We start from the raw sequence: 18,822 nt of genomic DNA, 5'->3' as shown, positions 1-18,822 counted from the left end.
CAAGCCTCCTCTTATACTTTTCTCGTTGGTCCTTCAACGACCGAGATTACATCTATAATCAACGGCTAAGATTAGATTTGGCTTGATCCATGACTTTTGGAACCTTCTAACCCAGTTTTATATTAATACCCATTAATATTTTATTTTTCCTAAGTTTAGACTTAGGACCTCCATTAAAAATATTAATTATTTTAATATCTCCCAAACCGGTTAGAATCTGCCCAAACTATTTATGAGTCTTGGAGATTTCATGTGCTTTAGCCTCTCCACCCATTTTCATGGCTAGAGCACATACGATGCTACCCCAAATCAACACTCCCTCTTAGCGAGGATTGTGCTCTAGTAATACTCCTCAACGAGCATCACTCCAATTATCTGGCACCAGTACCTGTGTTGATGCTAGGCCTCCCCGCCCAACATCCTCTACACTGTTGCATCCTGTACTGCTGCCCATGGCCCTGCCACTGCCACTGCTGCATCTGTACGACAGCTCCCTCTGCATCCATGTTGCTGCTGGTCCATCCTCCCAACACTACATCTGCACTGCATCCCCCTCTCATCATGCTACATCATGCTACTACACTGCAACTCAGTTACTGAGAAGTGAGTAACTGATCCACCCAACTTCTGACATCCCTGTCAGGTTAGAAACACTCCCGATGTTGAAGCTCCCTCTACTGCTAACAAGTGCTCCCTCTAGTGACCTCTATGTTGCTGCAACAACTCCCTACATCTCGCACCACTGCAAACCTCTCTGTGTCATCCTGCATCGTTGCAACACTCCCGTGCCTCTCGCATTGTTGCAACCTGCTAGCCTCGCGCTGCCCGGGGACTCCTGCACTGTAGCACTCTCTGTCGCTTCATCCGCATCCGTCTCTACCGACATCTGCCAGTCTTGCTACTCCTCTTCGGGGCTCCCGTAGCAAGGTATAATCCAAGAGGTTGGGTACCTCAAGGATCTTGCCCCTCATCGCCTGTAGTCCTCCTGACTACAACTCGATGTCTCCCCACCTCTTCTCTAGAGGTACATGAGCACTCATGGCACAATCGTCATCCTCCTTGACTTCTTTCTCCGCCTTCGCTGGCGCTGCCTTAGAGTCAAAAGCCTCTCCCTTACTCTTCTTCCTCGAACACTGGTTCGCATAGTGACCCAGTTCCCCACAATGGAAGCACTTGACCTTGGAGAGGTCCTTCTTCTTCCTCTTCTCTTACTTTCCCGCAGATGTTAGAGCCACATCCTCTTCCTCCTTCTTGATCCTAACCCCTTTGTTGCTACTCCCCGTCTTGGTCAGTCGTCTGATCTCTTCTTGACGAAGAGCCGCCCACAGTTCTTCCCAATCTAGAAGACTCACCCTGCCCAGTATGCTCTAGACAAATGTCTCCCAATCCTCAGAGACTACAGGCGTGCGGTCCTCACCATCAACTCCCCATCCGGCGTGGCCCCTATGGAAGTCAGTTGGTCACGGATCTCCTTTAAATGACCGAGGAAGACATCTATTTGCTTTCCCTTCTGCATCTGGTATGACCTTAGCTGATTCTCCAAGAGCATCTTCCTCTGCACGGAAATATGCTGGTACAATGTCTTCAAAGTGTCCCACATCTCCTTTGTTGTTTCCTTCTCAGCAATATGTGGGACCACATGATCCTTGACCCGATCAAGGATGATACACTTTGCCTTAGCCATTGCCTCCTTGTACCTTTCATTAGCTACCGGGTCAACTGTGATAGCCATTACTCTCAAGGCGAAGCCCTTGATATGATGCCTGTCTAGAATGGACAAGATCCTGGCTTTCCAAACCACAAAGTTAGACACTTCGTCCAGCCTGTCCTGATCTCTCAACCCATGCACGGCCATCTCGCTGCTCTTCAGTCAACTCCTCCGAGTCTCTCTACTTCCCGCGTGGAAGTTCTTGGTTCGACTCCTGCTGAGTCTCTCTACTTCCCACCTGGAAGTTCTCGATTCGACTCCTATTGAGTCTCTCTACTTCCCGTCTGGAAGTTCTCGGTTCGACTCCTGCTGAGTCTCTCTACTTCTCATCTGGAAGATCTCTTCTGGACTCCCTCTGAGTCCCAATTTCCCTCCTGGAAATCCTTCTGCCAACCATCAAGTTGCCCCTCTCCAATCGTCTGTGCAACTGCAACACTAATCCGGATTCCTTGGCTAGAAATCCTCCTCCGCAGCAACTTCTTCTACCTTGGTCTTGCCCTGTTAGATACTATTCTGACCATAGTACCCCACCAGCTTCGCTCCCGCAAACTGCCCACTGTGTCCTTCGCCCCAGCAATTGAAGGATTGAGCCTCTTGGCCCTACGCAATCCCGGCACTGGCAAAACAGCTCCCTCAGCCAACTGCGTCAGCCCTCCTAGCCTCTGTGTGGCTCTCCGTGAGCCTGTTTCTGCCCTCCTCAGCCTCTGCGCTGGCCTCTCTCAGGCCCAGACTGATGACGCAGTCCCTTTGCGTCAACCCTTCCTCTATCACTTCTGCAACGATCAGCTACTATCACTCGGGACAGCTGATTCTGCTGCAAATGCTCTGCTTGGCTGATGCCTTCAGCTCTCCTGTGATCTGCAACCATGCTCTGATACCATGCTGAATTTTCTAAGTCTATCTGTTAGAAAATTAATTTGTATTTCGCTGGTTTATTTCTTCTACTTGTAAATTTTGAACAAGTTATTTAATACATTTAAATACCGAAATAAACACAATACAGCCACAACATCCACAGATCATCAACTGAAAGAAAACAAGCACACAAGTGACACCGTTATTTTGGACAAATGTCCCCGGAAAAACCCAATGCGGGAAAACCAGTGCACCTATTCAGAGGGTTTATTATTATGCAGTATTTACTACAACTAGGTGCCTAACCGGCTCACCCGACAGAGAAAAATACACAACAGCAATACCTCTATATTCGGAAACATGTATTCAGAAAACCTGTCCCACGAAACCCTCTCCGGCACAACAATACAGTCACAACATCTACAGATCATCAACTGAAAGAAAACAAGCACACAAGTGACACCGTTATTTTTGGACAAATGTCCCCGGAAAAACCGAATGCGGGAAAACCAGTGCAGCTATTCAGAGGGTTTATTATTATGCAGTATTTACTACAACTAGGTGCCTAACCGGCTCACCCGACAGAGAAAAATACACGACAGCAATACCTCTATATTCGGAAACATGTATTCAGAAAACCTATCCCACGAAACCCTCTCCGGCACAACTAAAGCTCAGCGCTGGCCCTTCTAGCCTCTGCATCAGCCTCCTGCTGACCTGCGTCAGCCCCAGGACCCTCTGTGTCAGCCCTCTGAGGCACTGCGCAGCCTCTGGGACCCTCTACGTCACTCCAGCAGCCTCTGCGTGGATGACGCAGTCCCTCTGGCCTTTGCGTTGTCTCTGCTGGGCTCTGCGTGGCCTGAACTGGTTGCTGCTCTCGCTCTCCCTGCTTCTGCGCTGGTCTCTTAGTATTGTCTCTGCGTCTCTGCTGGACTCACTGCCCCTCGCTATTGATCACTGATTCACTTTTGCTTAGCAACCCCGCTCTAGCAAAATGAATGATTGATCACTCTGGTGTGTTCTCCAACTGACCCTCAAGCCTCCTCTTATACTTTTCTCCTTGATCCTTCAACGGCCGAGATTACATCTCTAATCAATGGCTAAGATTAGATTTGGCTTGATCCATGACTTTTGGAACCTTCTAACCCAGTTTTATATTAATACCCATTAATATTTTATTTTTCCTAAGTTTAGACTTAGGAACTCCATTAAAAATATCAATTATTTTAATATCTCCCAAACCGGTTAGAATCTGCCCAACCAATTTCTGGGTCTTGGAGATCTCATGTGCTTTAGCCTCTCCACCAATTTTCATGGCTAGAGCACATCCGACACTACCCCAAATCAACAACTGGAAACTGAGAAAACACTGGCACACACTCACAAAAATATAACACCGTTATGTATGGACAAAAGTCCACGGAAAAACCAAACTAGGGAAAACCGGTGCATCAACTAAGGGTTTTTATTATTAAGCAACAATGAGAAAATTCCAAGTACAATAAATATCGCCAAATTGGCGAATCTATCCAAGAGAAATACTGGCAAAAATTTACTAAGAGATTTTACCACCTCTTTGAGCAATCCCGGCACTTCCTGACCTTTGAAAACCTAGTCGTCCAAGTGGTCTGTGCAACCCCTACATCACCCTAGCGTTGTCTGCCACACACGTTGCTTGAAACAACTACCAACCTAGTCGTCCTGCCTCTTGCTGACTGGGAAAATACTTCTCCGTCCCTCCGGAAAATCTTCCTAACCTCTAGAACTGAAAATGTCTTCCTCTTCAACCAAATCGAATTTCTCACTTGAGGCTCTGCACAGCCTCCTGGAGAAAATTTGCGGCCTCGTCTTTCTAATTCGCTGGAACTGGAAAATTTCCACTGGACTCAATGTCCCTGCTCCTCTCTGTCTCCACTTCCCTTCTATAATGTTCCTAAACAGGAAATTAAGTGATAAACAAAGCAAGCAAACAGTCCAGCAATCAGAAAAACGAAATACACATCAGGCACCCATGAAAACGCTGGAAATAGAGAATTGCTGAGCCATTTTATTAAATCTTCAAGGGAAAATACAATGATAAAATAGAATGGTGCACCTGGGCTTGTCTCTAAGGACAAGCGTGACAAAACCCAGGTGAGCAAATGCTGATCTGAAGGTTGCCCAACTGCTGCACCAAAATTGATCTGCGCTGCCTAGAAACTGCATTGTTTGTTGGAATCAAAGGGTTGGAATCACTGCTTCCCATGCTCAGAAAATTATAAGATTTCAGCTCCCGGCTCCTTAGCCAAAACCCACCAAAACCCAGGAAGGGTTTGGCCTAGTTCAAACTTCTGAAATTCGACCCCCAAGGAGCCCAACCTCTGCTGCAACTGCAAAACTCGGCCTACTGGAATGAAGCTGGAAAACCTCCCAAAAACTACCCCAAATCACTGGGATGAGCCCTCCTATGAATTTCCTTCCTTTCCAACTATGATTTTGGGCTGTAGCTCTTTCCCTCAAGACCCACGTGTTGCCTGGACTGGCCCTCTACGTTGTCCTCCAAGACTGGAATTCGAACTGCCTGTTTGTTGCACTCCCTTGCTCCAAAACTCCTCCTGAGTGCTGACCCAATGATGTCCTTTGAATTCCCTGGTTTCCCTGGCTAATGGCTGGCCCAATGAAGCTCCTCCCTCTACTGCGTGTTCTCTACCTGTTGGCCCAGAAATACGCACTTCTTGGTGATGGTTGAATGGATGTGCTGTGAATACTCCTTGGTGCTCCTCAAGATGCTATGGAACTACCTTCCTAGGGTGGCACTCGTAGTCCCCCGAAGGTAAGGTTGAATCTCCTGCTTGAGAGATTCGTGGCTGAACAGCCAGTTGACTCAGCTAAGCAGCTCGAGCAAACAGTCAAGTAAATTTCGATATGCAAGAGTGAATGAATGCCCAAGTGAGAAGCTCTTCCTCCTTATGACTCTGTGGGCCTCCCTTTGCCTCGTGTGGGCCCCTCCAACAACTATACGAATTCCCTCCAAACAATTCGAATTGCCTAGTACGCATTCCCACATGGGTGGCCCCCACTTTCCACTAGCAAACTAATATGGTCGTATTTCTCCTAAGTCCCAAAGTCGAAACTGCTTGGGTCCTTTTCCTTGGCAAAATTGTGTAGAGACAAACCTTGTTACAAACGTTTTTGGGAAGGGACATGACATCTTCTCTGGCTCAAACTCATTCGGCAAAATGCTGCTACTCTCTGGAAAAATCGAATTTCCCAAGGAAATCGATATCTAGTGTGTTACTCCATCTACCCATAGACTTCTTCTTATAATCTCACCGTAGGACTCCAACAACGAAGATTAAATCTTAATCAATGGCTGAGATTATTTCATAGTCAATCCGTGAGAGTTTCTAGAGAAATCTCACCTTCCTCAATTAATTTCTGTTAATTAATGAATTTCCCTAATTAGACTTAGGAAAAATTTAATTATTGATTAATTAACTTAATTAAGGCATTTTTAGGTGGATTTTCCTGAAACCTTTTCTCGGTTATGGAGTCTTATTGTTTCTTGGCCTCTCTAACTGTCGAGACTAGAACAACACCCGATGCTACAAAAACTAACAGTCTTTATATTCTTGACAACCATTTGGCACCATAAAATAGAAAAATTTGATTTAAATTAATAATAATAAATAATAAAAAAAAACTTGTTCCCTCGTCAAAATGACTACATCCTTGTTTTACAAAAATAATTTAAATGATGAAATGATCAAGGGAACAGTAAGCACTAATTTTAGTTGTAAACTAGGTGCCTAATTTCACCACAAGCAACTCAATTCCTCTTTAACTACTCTATCAATGCTTGCTATCCTTGATAGGAGGTTCCAATTATCAAAATTCTTGTCTTTCAGTCGCCGTGTGGATCTTGTGGCAAATTACAGTGTTGCTTGGGACCATGGTGGAGAACTCAAGGAATCATTTTTTTTAAATACCTCTTATATTTACAAAAGAAATATTTACATCAAGAGAAAGAAAAAAAAATGGAAGGTATATACTATGGTATTTACATCCTCTTCCTTAAAGCAACAACCACAACAATAAAATTCAAATAGACACCAAAATCTAACATCTTGGCATCCTTGATCAACAAAAACCTTATTCTAGTAGTTGCATGGGTGTCTATATCATGCCCAATCATGTTTGTATCATGCACTAGGACAAGGGTGGTCTTGGGTTGATTGATGTGGCAACTTAGGGGAGTATTCTAATCAGTGTTGAAAATATCGGTATCGGCAAAATATCATCAAGGGTCCAGAAAATATCTTATCGGCAATATCGGCGAAAATATTGGCAAAATATCAGCAAATATCAGCAAGCATAAAAAATGCATAATATATTCATTTTTTTCAGATTTTTAAACATATAAAGCAATAACAACATGAAATAAACACATTGGCACATAAATATGAAGAAAGCACTGATATATATGATGTCAAATAGAAATGATACATCAAAGGCGATACCAAATCCTATTGATCCCTGATAATTGTCCATTCAAGGACTCAAATGTGGAGAACCAATACAAAATAACATCACATATATAAAAGTATCTCATCATCATGAGTTATATGTAGCATAACAAATAAAACTAGCAGCGATCTATCTGAAATCACTGCCCTCTCCCCCTTTTACGGGAAAACATGATGGGCTGTTTGCCAGGCCTGCCCCTAGTAGTAGAAGGCCCTGACCCTGCCTCTGCACCTAATGTCAAATAATGAGTGCTAGGTATGGGGCTATGCTCTCCTATATCTATAGCAGATGGTGTTGATGTTGATGCTCCCGCAGTGTCCTCCTCCTCCTCCTCCTACTCCTCCGACGACTGCTGCTGCTGCTCCTCCGAGTCCTCCTCCTCTTGCTGCCCCTGTTCTAATGGATCATCTGCCACTGGCTCTAACCATGAAGGTGACTCCTCCAAGATGGGCTCCTCAGACTCCACCCTCCACTGAGACAATACATCAATATTGTCTAAGGAAATGGCATCTGGATCCATTGGTGATTCTATTTGCCTCACTTGAAGTCGGATGTTGTAATGCACATATATTAAATCAATGAGGCATGCGAACTCCAACCTGTACAAGTGTAAAAAAAACTAACGAGTCTTAACTCTTCACTCTTGAGTCTTAACACTTGAAAGTTGAAGGTCATAAACTAAAAATTAAAAATTACAATAAGTGTAATTGCTCAATTGAAGGCTGGAGCTCAAAGTTATACCTGTTGCACTTTTTGCGTGTATTTTCTCAAATACACTCCAATTGCGCTCACACCTTGAAGAGCTACATGTTTGACTCAAGATTCGTATGGCCAATTTCTGCAAATTTGGTGCCCTTGCACCATAGCTTCGCCGCCAAATATCTACAACAAAATAATAAAATAAAAAAATTCAAAAACTTAAAACATAATTAAACTTTCAAATAAAAGTTACATAATTGAATTTAAAAAAAATAGAATTATAAGTAAGGAAATTCTAAATTGAAAATTCTAATATCTAATGAGTGATGACTTGTCACTTACGTGGCATGAAGAGGGTCCTTTCCCTAATAGCATCATCAAAGCCAAATAGGCCAACACAATCCCGATAAGACTATATCTTGCGATTCATTTTGCTACGAAGCTCAGGATCAGGTACCATCCTCTAAATACAGGAATGGAGTCCTTCCATCACCTCGCCATCAAAATCAAAGCCGCATTTGTATGAAAATGCGGGGTTGAGTAAGAGTGCTACTGCATGAATGGGTCGATAAAGCATCCCTGTCCACCGACTATCAATCACATCCCATAACATCATCTTCCTATCAAGGCCAACAAAACCCTTGTCTACATAATAAGAACGAATGGCCTCCTTGGCCCTATCCATGCCCTCATACAAATAAGCCATTGCAGGCTTCTCCCCATCCACCAATCTGAGAACCTTTACTATAGGTTCACTAATTGCACATGCTTCTTCTATTCCACACCAAAACGTCTCAGAGTACACCATTTTTGCAATGGCTTACCCATCTCGTCTCCTGTTGTATCTACAATTACGCCAATCATCAGACACAAACATTTGCTTCAACTCGAACTGACATCGAAGCAAAGACTGAAGAGTAATAAAGTTTGTGGCAAAACGTGTGATCGCAGGACGCCGCAACTCCTTGTTTCTAGTGAACCTCCTCATGAGGCTAAGAACAAAAGCATGGTTATAAATAAACTTGGGGACGCTCCTAGCCATATCAACCACCTCCTTGATGAAGGAGAGTTTCCCCATATCCTCAAGCAACAAATTGAGACAATGTGTTGCACACGGAGTCCAGAACAATGTGGGATGCCTCTCCATAAGCATCTTGCCTGCAGACACATAATTAGCTGCATTGTCTGTTATGACTTACACCACATTCTGCACACCAATCTCCCAAATGAACCCATGTAACAACTCACATATCGTTGTTGCATCTTTGATATGTTCTGATGCATCCAACGATTTAATAAACATGGTACCTTTAGGACAATGTACCAAGAAATTTAGAAGGGTCCTACCCTTCCTATCTGTCCAACCATCAGACATCATTGTGCATCCAGTAACTTCTTATGTCTTTTTCAACTCCACCAATCTAGAGTTGATGTCCTGCTTTTCTGCTTGAAGAATTGGCCCCCGCAACTCCTCATATGTGGCACTTTTGTACCCTGGGCCCACAACAGCAATAGCATCACACATTGGCTGCCAAAATGGATTGGTTTTGGTGATGCTGAGAGGTAAGTCGCTCCAAAAAATACACCTCCCCATGACTCTATCTGCTTCTTGCTTCTCCTTTTTTTAACAAGCGATTTTATGCCAGGTTGTGCTCCAGGTCCTGTTCGTGGAACAAAAAATGATGACCTCGCACTAGCAGTAGCAGGTGATGATGTGCCAGTGCCAGCTGTGGAGCCCCTCCCACTACCCTCAACATCAAAATCAGGAGAAGATATCCCGAAAGATCTACCTGCACGTTCAGCTTTGTTTCTTTCTGCCTCTTCCTTCTTTCTGTCTTTTTCATCAATTGCCTCAAGAGCTTTTTGTATAAGCTTCGGACTAGAAACTGTACAAATCCCAACATCATGTCCACTGAGTCTAGCAAGATGGTATTTCAGTCGTGTAACCCCACCTGTCATCCTGGTCCCACACAATTTGCATGTAAGATATGCACGATTTGTCCCACCATCAGGGTTCCCATACTCCCAAAATGGGTCCAAGGCTTTTGGCATATTTGTATTTTGTAGTGGGCTAACTCAAACCTAGGGCACCAAAAAAAAATGGAATTAGTAACTTAATAAGTAATAACCACATCATTTTACAAAACAGTTTTTTTGCTACATTATTTGCAATTTTGCAATGTGAATTGAAAATTGAAAATTCAATGAAAAACCATAAATGACAATAAGAGGGTGTATTTGAAAGTTTAAAAAAAATGCAGTTTGCTCTCGAATATCAGAGAAATCTTTAAGGGAAACACCAAGTAGATAATCATGGCTACATGAATAAACAACACTGTCAATAAGAGGAGGAATACGTTTCACTTCGAAGGCATTACACAACATCCAATATTGAGCATATCATTTCATAAATTCATACATGGAAATAGGCAAACAGTAAACCTACCTCAGTATTCACATTTCACAATAAGAAACTAAATTCTAAGGTGAAGAAATTTTATAGAGATGAACCCCTAATATGTAATAAAATTAGTAAATAGCCTCTACAGCTATGAACTCAAAAAAAATGGAGTTTGCTCTCCAAATAATGAGAAAACTTGAAAAGTTAAAAACTTAAAACCCTTGCATTTGCTCATGGGCATGAAAATCTTTTCAAATGGAAAAAAAAATCAAGCAAAATGATTGTAGGCAAATAGGCAAGCAAGAACAATCCTAAAACTAACAAAAAATTCATTAAAATCGGGGTTTATTTGAACATACCTGTTAATGGAAGAAATGAAATTGTCTCACTGTTCTTGAAGCTTAGATCAATGAAATCTTCGTTGTTGGTGGCGATAATAGCTATGCAACGCTCAAACCCTCCTTGGCAGCAAGCACATAGCTCTCCCCTTCCTTCTCCAGCAATCAGAAATGAAAATGATTCATAAAAAACCAAAATCGGAATTTTATAACCCGCGCGGATTTTTTTTACTGTCTCCCAGCGATAAATTGGATCGTCACACGATATTTTGCCGAAATATCGGCGATATTTCATAGCGATATTTTCTGGGCGATATTTCAGCTCGCTGAAAATATCGCGATATTTTTGGGAGCTGAAAATATCACGATATTTTCTCGGTGATATTATCAACACTGATTCTAATAGCTAAGTGGGCAGTTCGGTGGTTGGAAGGGTCTTCACCTCGGCAATTTATTTTGAGGCATTGATTGCTCTTGGCCCAACATATTGGTAAAATTAGAGGGTCCTTTTGTCTTTTCTATATCATCTTAGCTCCTCATAGTTTTCTAATAGATGGATCCTTCATTTTTTAAAGAACCTAGTTAGCACAAAGAAAGATAGCCGGTTTGGTAAGGTCGCAAATGTCACTCAGTCAAGCCAGGTGGAATTTAGCTAAAAGGCTCATTTGAAGTAGAAGAGTGCAAGGCATTGTGTTGCTGATCTCCCTAGTTTTCAAGTTCAAAAAGATATTTGTTGTTGAGGCGTTTGTGCGATGCTGATTCTCACTCTTGGAAAAACCAGCACACCATAGCCTGTGACTATACTCTATCTTCTTCTGATCAGGCCATTATTATGGCGACTATTCATCTTAATCAACATGATCTTTTCAAAATGAATTTGGATATGCTGAGGCACTTTTGGCATGATTGGGAATGGAGTTTTGGGACTTAAGGAATCAACTACACAATTTCTTAAAAAAAAAATCCACTGTTGTCCTTGTATGTAATTGCTAACTTGTTTAACTAGGTTGTGACAATCTGATTGCATCAATGTCTGTATTCTAGTCTCTGAAAAGAGAGAATTTCTCTAGCCATTAGAGTAAGGACATATTGAGTTCAAACACTTACATACGCCTATCCCAATATTTCCAAAAATTAAAATTGTTGCAAATAGAATAGCTAAACAAAAATTCTGTGTTCATGAACAAATACTTTAAGAGGTCAACACTACAGATCAATGTAAAATTTCAAAAAACTTTAAATTTCTATGGATGAAAGAACCTCACAAACTTTGACTAACATAGGAAAGAACAAAATCTAATTTCTCAATGGACATAGATATCTTTACAATGACAAATAAATGCATTATACGAATACCAAACACCATTTTCAAAATTAAATAGTTTCCAAACTTTGGCAACAGATAAATACATGCATTACACAAATATTAAACAGCAATTTTGCAATAGAGTAGCTTGCAAAACTTTGGTCATAAACAAATAGGTGCACTACACAAATAATAATAAAAAAATTCAAAATTGAATAGTTTTCCAAACTTTGGTTTTGAACTTAGGTCAATAAAAAATAAAACAATAAAAGAATGAAGAAAAAATAACTATGGTGGAAGAGGTGAAACAATGCATAGCAAATTTATATATTATGGCAAACTTACTGAGGGAATGAGCTAGCAAACCGAACATGCACTTAAAACGATAGAACTTACAAATTCTTTCAAATTTATAAGTCAATCAATCTTCACTACCAAACTTACCACACCATCAATAACTAACTGGTAATTTATTTGCAATGATGTGACACCAAGAGATATGATATCTTGACCAAAGCTTAGCCACCATAACTACTAACCACTGGAGAACACATGTTGGATAAACATAAATAGAGAATTGGCCTTAAGCACATATCTTTTGGCCTTGTAAAAACTGAAGACGGCATGTTTTAACAATGAAACAAAAGTGGATACTTCAAAATGAATCTCTGGCCTTATCCACAAGTCAAAAAATGGCCAATATCTCCAAATTTTCAGAATCAACTTATCCATATTTAGTTGAATCCTAGTTCCAAAAAACAGTCGAAATAAGATGTGTTAATTTCAAAATCATTTTAATATTATGTTCCAAATCTACCATCAATTATGTTTAATACTAACCAATACCATTAGCAAATAACATTAAACATAAAGGGACCAAAAGTCACAAGATTACCTTTAGTCAGAACATCAATTTCTTTTGTATCATGGCGTTCATGTACCTACACATTAATGGGTAGCAACAAGTTTTATAATCAGATACATGACAATAGTGTTATGGTTGCTAAAGTTTTTCTTCCAGATCCCATTCTTTAATCCTCAAACACATCCAACTAAAGCTTCAGAGAAAGAAATACATTCACATGAGACAGTTGTTGGTAGCATATCCAACCTCTGTTGCTGATGTTATTACTTAGTGAAAATTTAACTCCTGCCACTATGCAAGGACTTTGTGTGTGCATGTAACTGGCACTTGATCGAAAGACTGCTGATACGCAGTCCTCCTATAGTTTATGTTTAACCAAGAATTTGTTGCCTAATAAGCACATATGTCGTAAATGTTGAAAATAGCAACTTCGGCCAGAATTTTCATTGGCAAATCATGAAGAAAGTCATATTTATCAATTTGACCAAGTTGACCCAGTGAAGGACAAGTCAGCCCCACAAGTGGAAAAGCCACCTCATGACTCTCATATAAATAAGGCCATTGTTGACCCTCATTTGGCATCCATCTCATCAACACAATTCAGTCAGAAATAGCAATAGCGAATTCACATGTGCGAACAAGCAAGGAATCTTTTATGTTCTACATTGACCAGCATTTTCTCTTTGTTTTGACTTGCATTGACTTTTTGACTTGGGCTATTTTCTGTTGTTTTGACCAAGCTCTTTGCCTGTGGATGGAGGCTGAATATTCCAGGAGTCTTTGACTCTGTTTAACCACATATTCTCGAGTCCTAGGGTGGTATGCATGCATCATGGAGGTGGACCTAATAGGACTCATGATTTATGGGAGCACTTATTGTTTAGCCCTGTAAAGGTGATCGCTTATTGTACTTTTCCCCTCATTTTCCCTTTATCCTAGTGCACCTCTTTGTTTGCCACATGGACCATCTCCCTATGTATGCACAGCTCTTTGGCCATGGCTATCACTCACTCATTAAATAGTCCTCATTTTTTACTTGTCTATTATAATTGTTGGGGCATTTTGTATTGTTGTTAAAAACATTTGCATGTTCTAATTGAGCTAATTAAAACCTAATTTCTAACAGCAATTTGTAATTTATAGATAACATGTGTTTGGGAACCTATTTGAGCCTCTCTATAACTTACTAATCTCTCTAGATTTAGCCATAGGGTCCTTTGAGCTTGTTGTCTTGGAATTACATCTTATCTCACCCGGAAACCTAATTACTGAACATTTATCCTTGGGTGTAGCTTGTATTAGAACCCTTAGGGTGTATTTAGCCTAGGCGTACTTAGGTTATCTAATCCCTAAGATCTGATAGGGAAGCCTACCTTGTGAGGATGTTGTCCAACTACAAAATAGGAGTAGAATAGTTGCTAAGGTCACAGTGGTCATTGATCCCATTCTCGCTTTTAATCTAGAGTGTTTAGTGAGACTTTGCACTAAGGTACTAGATTTTGCAATAACAAGCCCAAAGGTGGAACCAATGTCATTAATCTAAAGTATTTTGGTGGGGACATTATACCCCTTTGACTTGGAAGACTTATGCATTATAATTTGTTTAATATGCCTTGGTATAAACTATGGAAAGAAAGGGGTTGTCCCCTTCTAGCCAAATCAACTTATTAAAGTTATGTAGCATCTTTGAGTGATGTGTTGGATAATTTTTGAAATCAAAGTATATGGGGCCAATACAAGTGACAAAACCACCTTTCTTGGGTTGTCTAATTTTCCAACCCATGTAAATGAAATCCATGGGTCATTGTCTTATTTTCTAGCTCATGCAAATTGAATCAAGGAGCCACCAACAACCAATGGAGCCTCAAATCACATCGTATTTGAATTGTGGGGATGTTGTAAGGTCAATACAAGTCACATTGACAACCCTTGACTTGAAGATGTATGAGGGAAATGCATATCGGGTTCAAGATAAGGAAAACATGGAGTTCTCGTTCTAATTTGAAGCCGTCAAATGATATTGTAATTAAATATCAAGGGTGTCGATCTTTACATTGGGTCCACAAGTGCATATGTTCCAAGATCTAGTGCATGGGATTAAGTTACTTCCTTGAGCCACCATCCTTTGCTTTCATTGCCAAGAATTTATGCTTTAGCTTGTTTAGCCATGTCAATTGCATATGATATGGGATGGGGCATTCTTTGTGAAAATTTGAGTTGATATTCTCGTGGACAATATGTGTGATGGGGCCACTCATTGAGTCGTCTACCTATGAAACATGTACACTCAGCTCCCTCATTTAAATATTTATTTCACATGAACGCATTATGGAGCCGTTTGTGGAAGTCGAGAGTGTAGTACATCATGTGATTGAATTTCCTTATGCACATGGAACGATCTTCCTAGATTTTAGTGCGTAGACATTTCAAAGGACAAGGTCAATTGATTTCTTGGAGGATGTTGTTAGCCTCTTAGCTATTTTGAGAAATTGTGCAAAACTAACTCATTATTTTTTTTTTAATGTGGTTCACGGACTCCAGAGATCGATGACCACTATGTCCACGGAAACGTTCCCGGGTAGATCCTCGAAGGGATCAGTCCTGCCGACTCATATCGGAGCCTAACCCTAGAGGGTGTTGAGGAGAATTGACCCCCTGACCTCTCATAGCGAGGTGCTTATGCGATAGGTCCTCGACCAATTGAGCTAACCCTCAGGGCTTAACTCATTATTTTAATATTGCTGAATCTTTCTCACATAGAATGAGAATAGTGTTATATTGTTTTCCTTGTCGAGGATAACTATTTTATTGTATATTCGTGGAGGAAACTGTGGATCTCAACAAACTTATTGTTGCTAATAATATAAGTTGTTGAGAGGATTATTATATGATTACTCCTTGGAGAGACTAATTGATTTAGGAAAATAATTCATTGTTTAGTGTAGAAAGGAGATAGAGCTTAAGCCTATGTAAGGGTTTACTCTTTCCACTTGTAATTGAAATTTTTTATGAGTGAAAGAGCTCTCAACTAGTGGAAGAAAGTGTCTTTTCTTGGTCTAAAGCCTCGTATAGTATTTGTACAATTTCTCTGTGTGGCAATATGTTCTAGGTGCAATATTGGGAGCACTTTTTGTAAGTTATGGATGCTAGAGTCCATAAAGGGCCATAGGAGAGCACAATTACTACACTAGAAAGGGCTAGGGCAATTTCTTTCCTACCTCTTTTCTCCCTTTTGTGTTTCTTTCCTTCAAGATGAAAACTATGTATTCACTTTAATTTTACCATTTTCATTTGTAGATAGTCTTTGGTAGGGGCCACCATTTGATTAGCTTGAGCAGTGGATCTATTATAAAGCCCTTCCACCATTAACTTGTAGATATAGCAAACAAATTAGGGTTGTTGTAGGGAACACTATCTTTGCTTCCTATAGCCTCTAATTCTTCTTTAGAAAAACCCTTTGGAATGGCATACATCATCCAACATCCCAAGCAAGGCAGTGGTTTTTCTTTCATTTGTTGATGTTTGTAGCTCGGGAAGGTACTTTTTCATAGGCTAAGAATCTAGGCGTGTGGAAGTCACCTAATACACCCTTAACCTTAGCAATTACTTTAGTGATTAAAGTAATTCCATTTATAAGGTAAAAGTGAATTAATTTATTGAAATGAAAAGCTTTTTGCCTTAGTGAGTTAGATGAATCTCAATCATCGATCTCAAATGATGTTCAGATCTAATCTCAACCGTCATGGAGATTAGGGTTGTAGATTCAATCATAACTCAAGCTTATAAAAGAGAGGTTAGGCTAAGGGAGAAGACACATTAAGTGAACACAGGGCATTGAGAGAAATGCATCTCAGTGATTGGGTGGAGGACTTCCATTCAAGTGTGACAGGTACAAGGAAAGTGCAAGGAGAAGTAAGGGAGATCCAGATCAGCCAAGAAAAATCGAAGGATAGATCTCGGGCTTGATCAGTTGGATCAAATCTAGGGTATTGTTGTATATGTAATTTCCTCAAAGGACCATTTTTCTAATAGGGAGCCTGAGTAGGTTCTAAGGTTATTTGAATGAAGCACTGATTGATTGGGCAAAAATTTTGTGTGTGTTTATGTGATTAAGATTGGTTGTTTATTTTGCTTCCACTGTTTAAGTTTTGTTAAGATCCTAATCATTATTTTTATTCAATAGATCTGTAATAATATGCTAGGTGGTAAATTGCCAGGCAATTGGATTCAAGGAAATTTAACATGGTATCTGAGAGGAAACTCTTAAGGAAACCAATCTCGGAATCACTGGGTGCTAGGTTTTTACAGGCATCGAGAAGCCAAGTTTGGTTGGCGATCGTATGAGGAAAAAAAACAAATATGAGCACAGGGACTGAAGAACACAATGCAAAGATGAATTGCTCCAAAGAAATTTGGGCTGTACAGTGGGCAGAGTCATGACAAGGTGAAGCCTTTTTGTAGAAGATAAAAATAAATAAAAAAGGGGGGGGGGGAGGTGGCGGGGAGTGTGGGGGGTGTGACCGACAAGATTTGTCAGTGGAAAACCCAATTATCACAGGGGTCCACTTGAGCACAGCAGACAAAATGGCATTGCCATCAAGCCTTGCACAAGAGACAAAAACGTGTCGTGACAGGCCACAAGGTTGAAGCAACCAGATGTTGGTTGACAGAGCTGTCAATTACAGCCGCCAAGGATGTTGTGAGGGAGCCGCACAAGGTTAGTGGCCAACTGTTGGTAGAATATGCCACCAAGCCACCGTTATAGGTTAAAACAACCAACAAAAGAACTACCAAAAATAAATCTTTGAAATCGAATGACGCCACGACCATCGCTAGTGTCAGACAAAGGCTGTAGATCATTGGGTACCAAAAGCAGCAGCACAAGGCAGTGACCAAGCTGCCAACAAAGAAACCAATGCTAACAGGGAGCATCCAGGCCACAGGGGCATAAACATTCAGCGATTTAGTGTTGCAGTAGGGTACACGCAGACTGCAAGGACTAGATAGGCCAAGAGTCGTTGTGAGTATAAGACGATCCAACACCAGGACAAAGAGATGTCGCCAATCGAGGATATCCGCCAACAGATCGATCAAGCAAAAGAGAATAAACATAAAGTAGCCGCCAAGGGCCCGGCTAGCCGCACGAAGATTTTGACAGTATATTTGCAATCGTACTAGGTCATACATGTACAAATGCAGTAAGGACACATGGTGTCGTAGAGAAGTCAAAAAAACAGCAGAGGTCGACAATGACAAGGGTGTTATATAGCACATATAGCAATCATGGAAGGCCATAATTTCTAGCAAGATTGGTGGAGGTTATCCTTCAAAGGGAGAGAGGGAGACTATACGAGTCATAGGATTGGCAGCTGAGTAATTTTGTGGATGTTTCAAAGAATTGAGATAGATCCACAATGGAGATCCTAGTGGATCTATAAACTACCATTTTTTTAATTCTTGTGGGTACTTTAAGGACTAAGCATATGGTAGTTGATCAAATCATAGATGTCGACGACTAGTCTCAAATTCAAGGACCGGTTGGATGGAGCATCAAATTCCATGCCCTAGAAGGTAAGGGTTACCTAGCTAAAGCAGAATGACATTTATGAGATTGTGGATAAGGAGATCTAATCGCCAATAGATCCAATAGAGTTGGAAACTCACGAAAAGGACATTAGAGGTCAACATGTTATCATGGATGTTGTGAAGGAACACCTGATTCCTCACTTGGCAAAAAACAAGATAGCCATGGATATGTACAAAGTTATACTAGACCTATTCCAAAGAAACAACGTGAACAAGATGATGAACTTGAGAAATAAGGTCAAATCCATCTAGATGTCAAAGTCTAATAACATTACCGATTACTTCATGAGGATCACCCACACAAGGGATCAACTTGCAGCCATTGGGGAGAATGTGGAGGATGTAGAGTTCGTGAATGTGGCATTAAACGGTCTTCCCACATCATGGGAACCATTTCTCAAAGGAATTTGCACCCAAGAGCACCTTCTCAATTGTCTCTTATCTATCTACTAATACCATCACCAAGAGTGCTTGTTACCTAGATAGTGCTGCATCATTCCATATGACAAAGGCATGGGAGCTATTTAACAGACTAACAGAGAGAGACTAAGATTTAAA

General features: G+C 40.8%; 1 protein-coding gene across 3 annotated transcripts in view; it reads right to left on the bottom strand.

Moving 5' to 3' along the window:
* Nucleotides 1–18,822, bottom strand: part of LOC149191461 (uncharacterized) — a 311,627-nt gene that overhangs the window by 21,401 nt on the left and 271,404 nt on the right. For all 3 annotated transcript variants that reach the window (XM_089406243.1, XM_089406242.1, XM_089406241.1), the window contains one exon: nt 12,709–12,754. In XM_089406243.1, the coding sequence (XP_089262369.1) occupies nt 12,709–12,754 (46 nt within the window). The remainder of the gene's footprint in view (nt 1–12,708; nt 12,755–18,822) is intronic.

The sequence above is a fragment of the Pinus tabuliformis genome, chromosome 2_2 (genome assembly GCF_031772625.1).
Source record: "Pinus tabuliformis cultivar Carrire ecotype Pingquan chromosome 2_2, CPIR1, whole genome shotgun sequence".
Taxonomy (NCBI): Eukaryota; Viridiplantae; Streptophyta; class Pinopsida; order Pinales; family Pinaceae; genus Pinus; species Pinus tabuliformis.
This window is presented reverse-complemented; position numbering and strand designations above follow the sequence as displayed.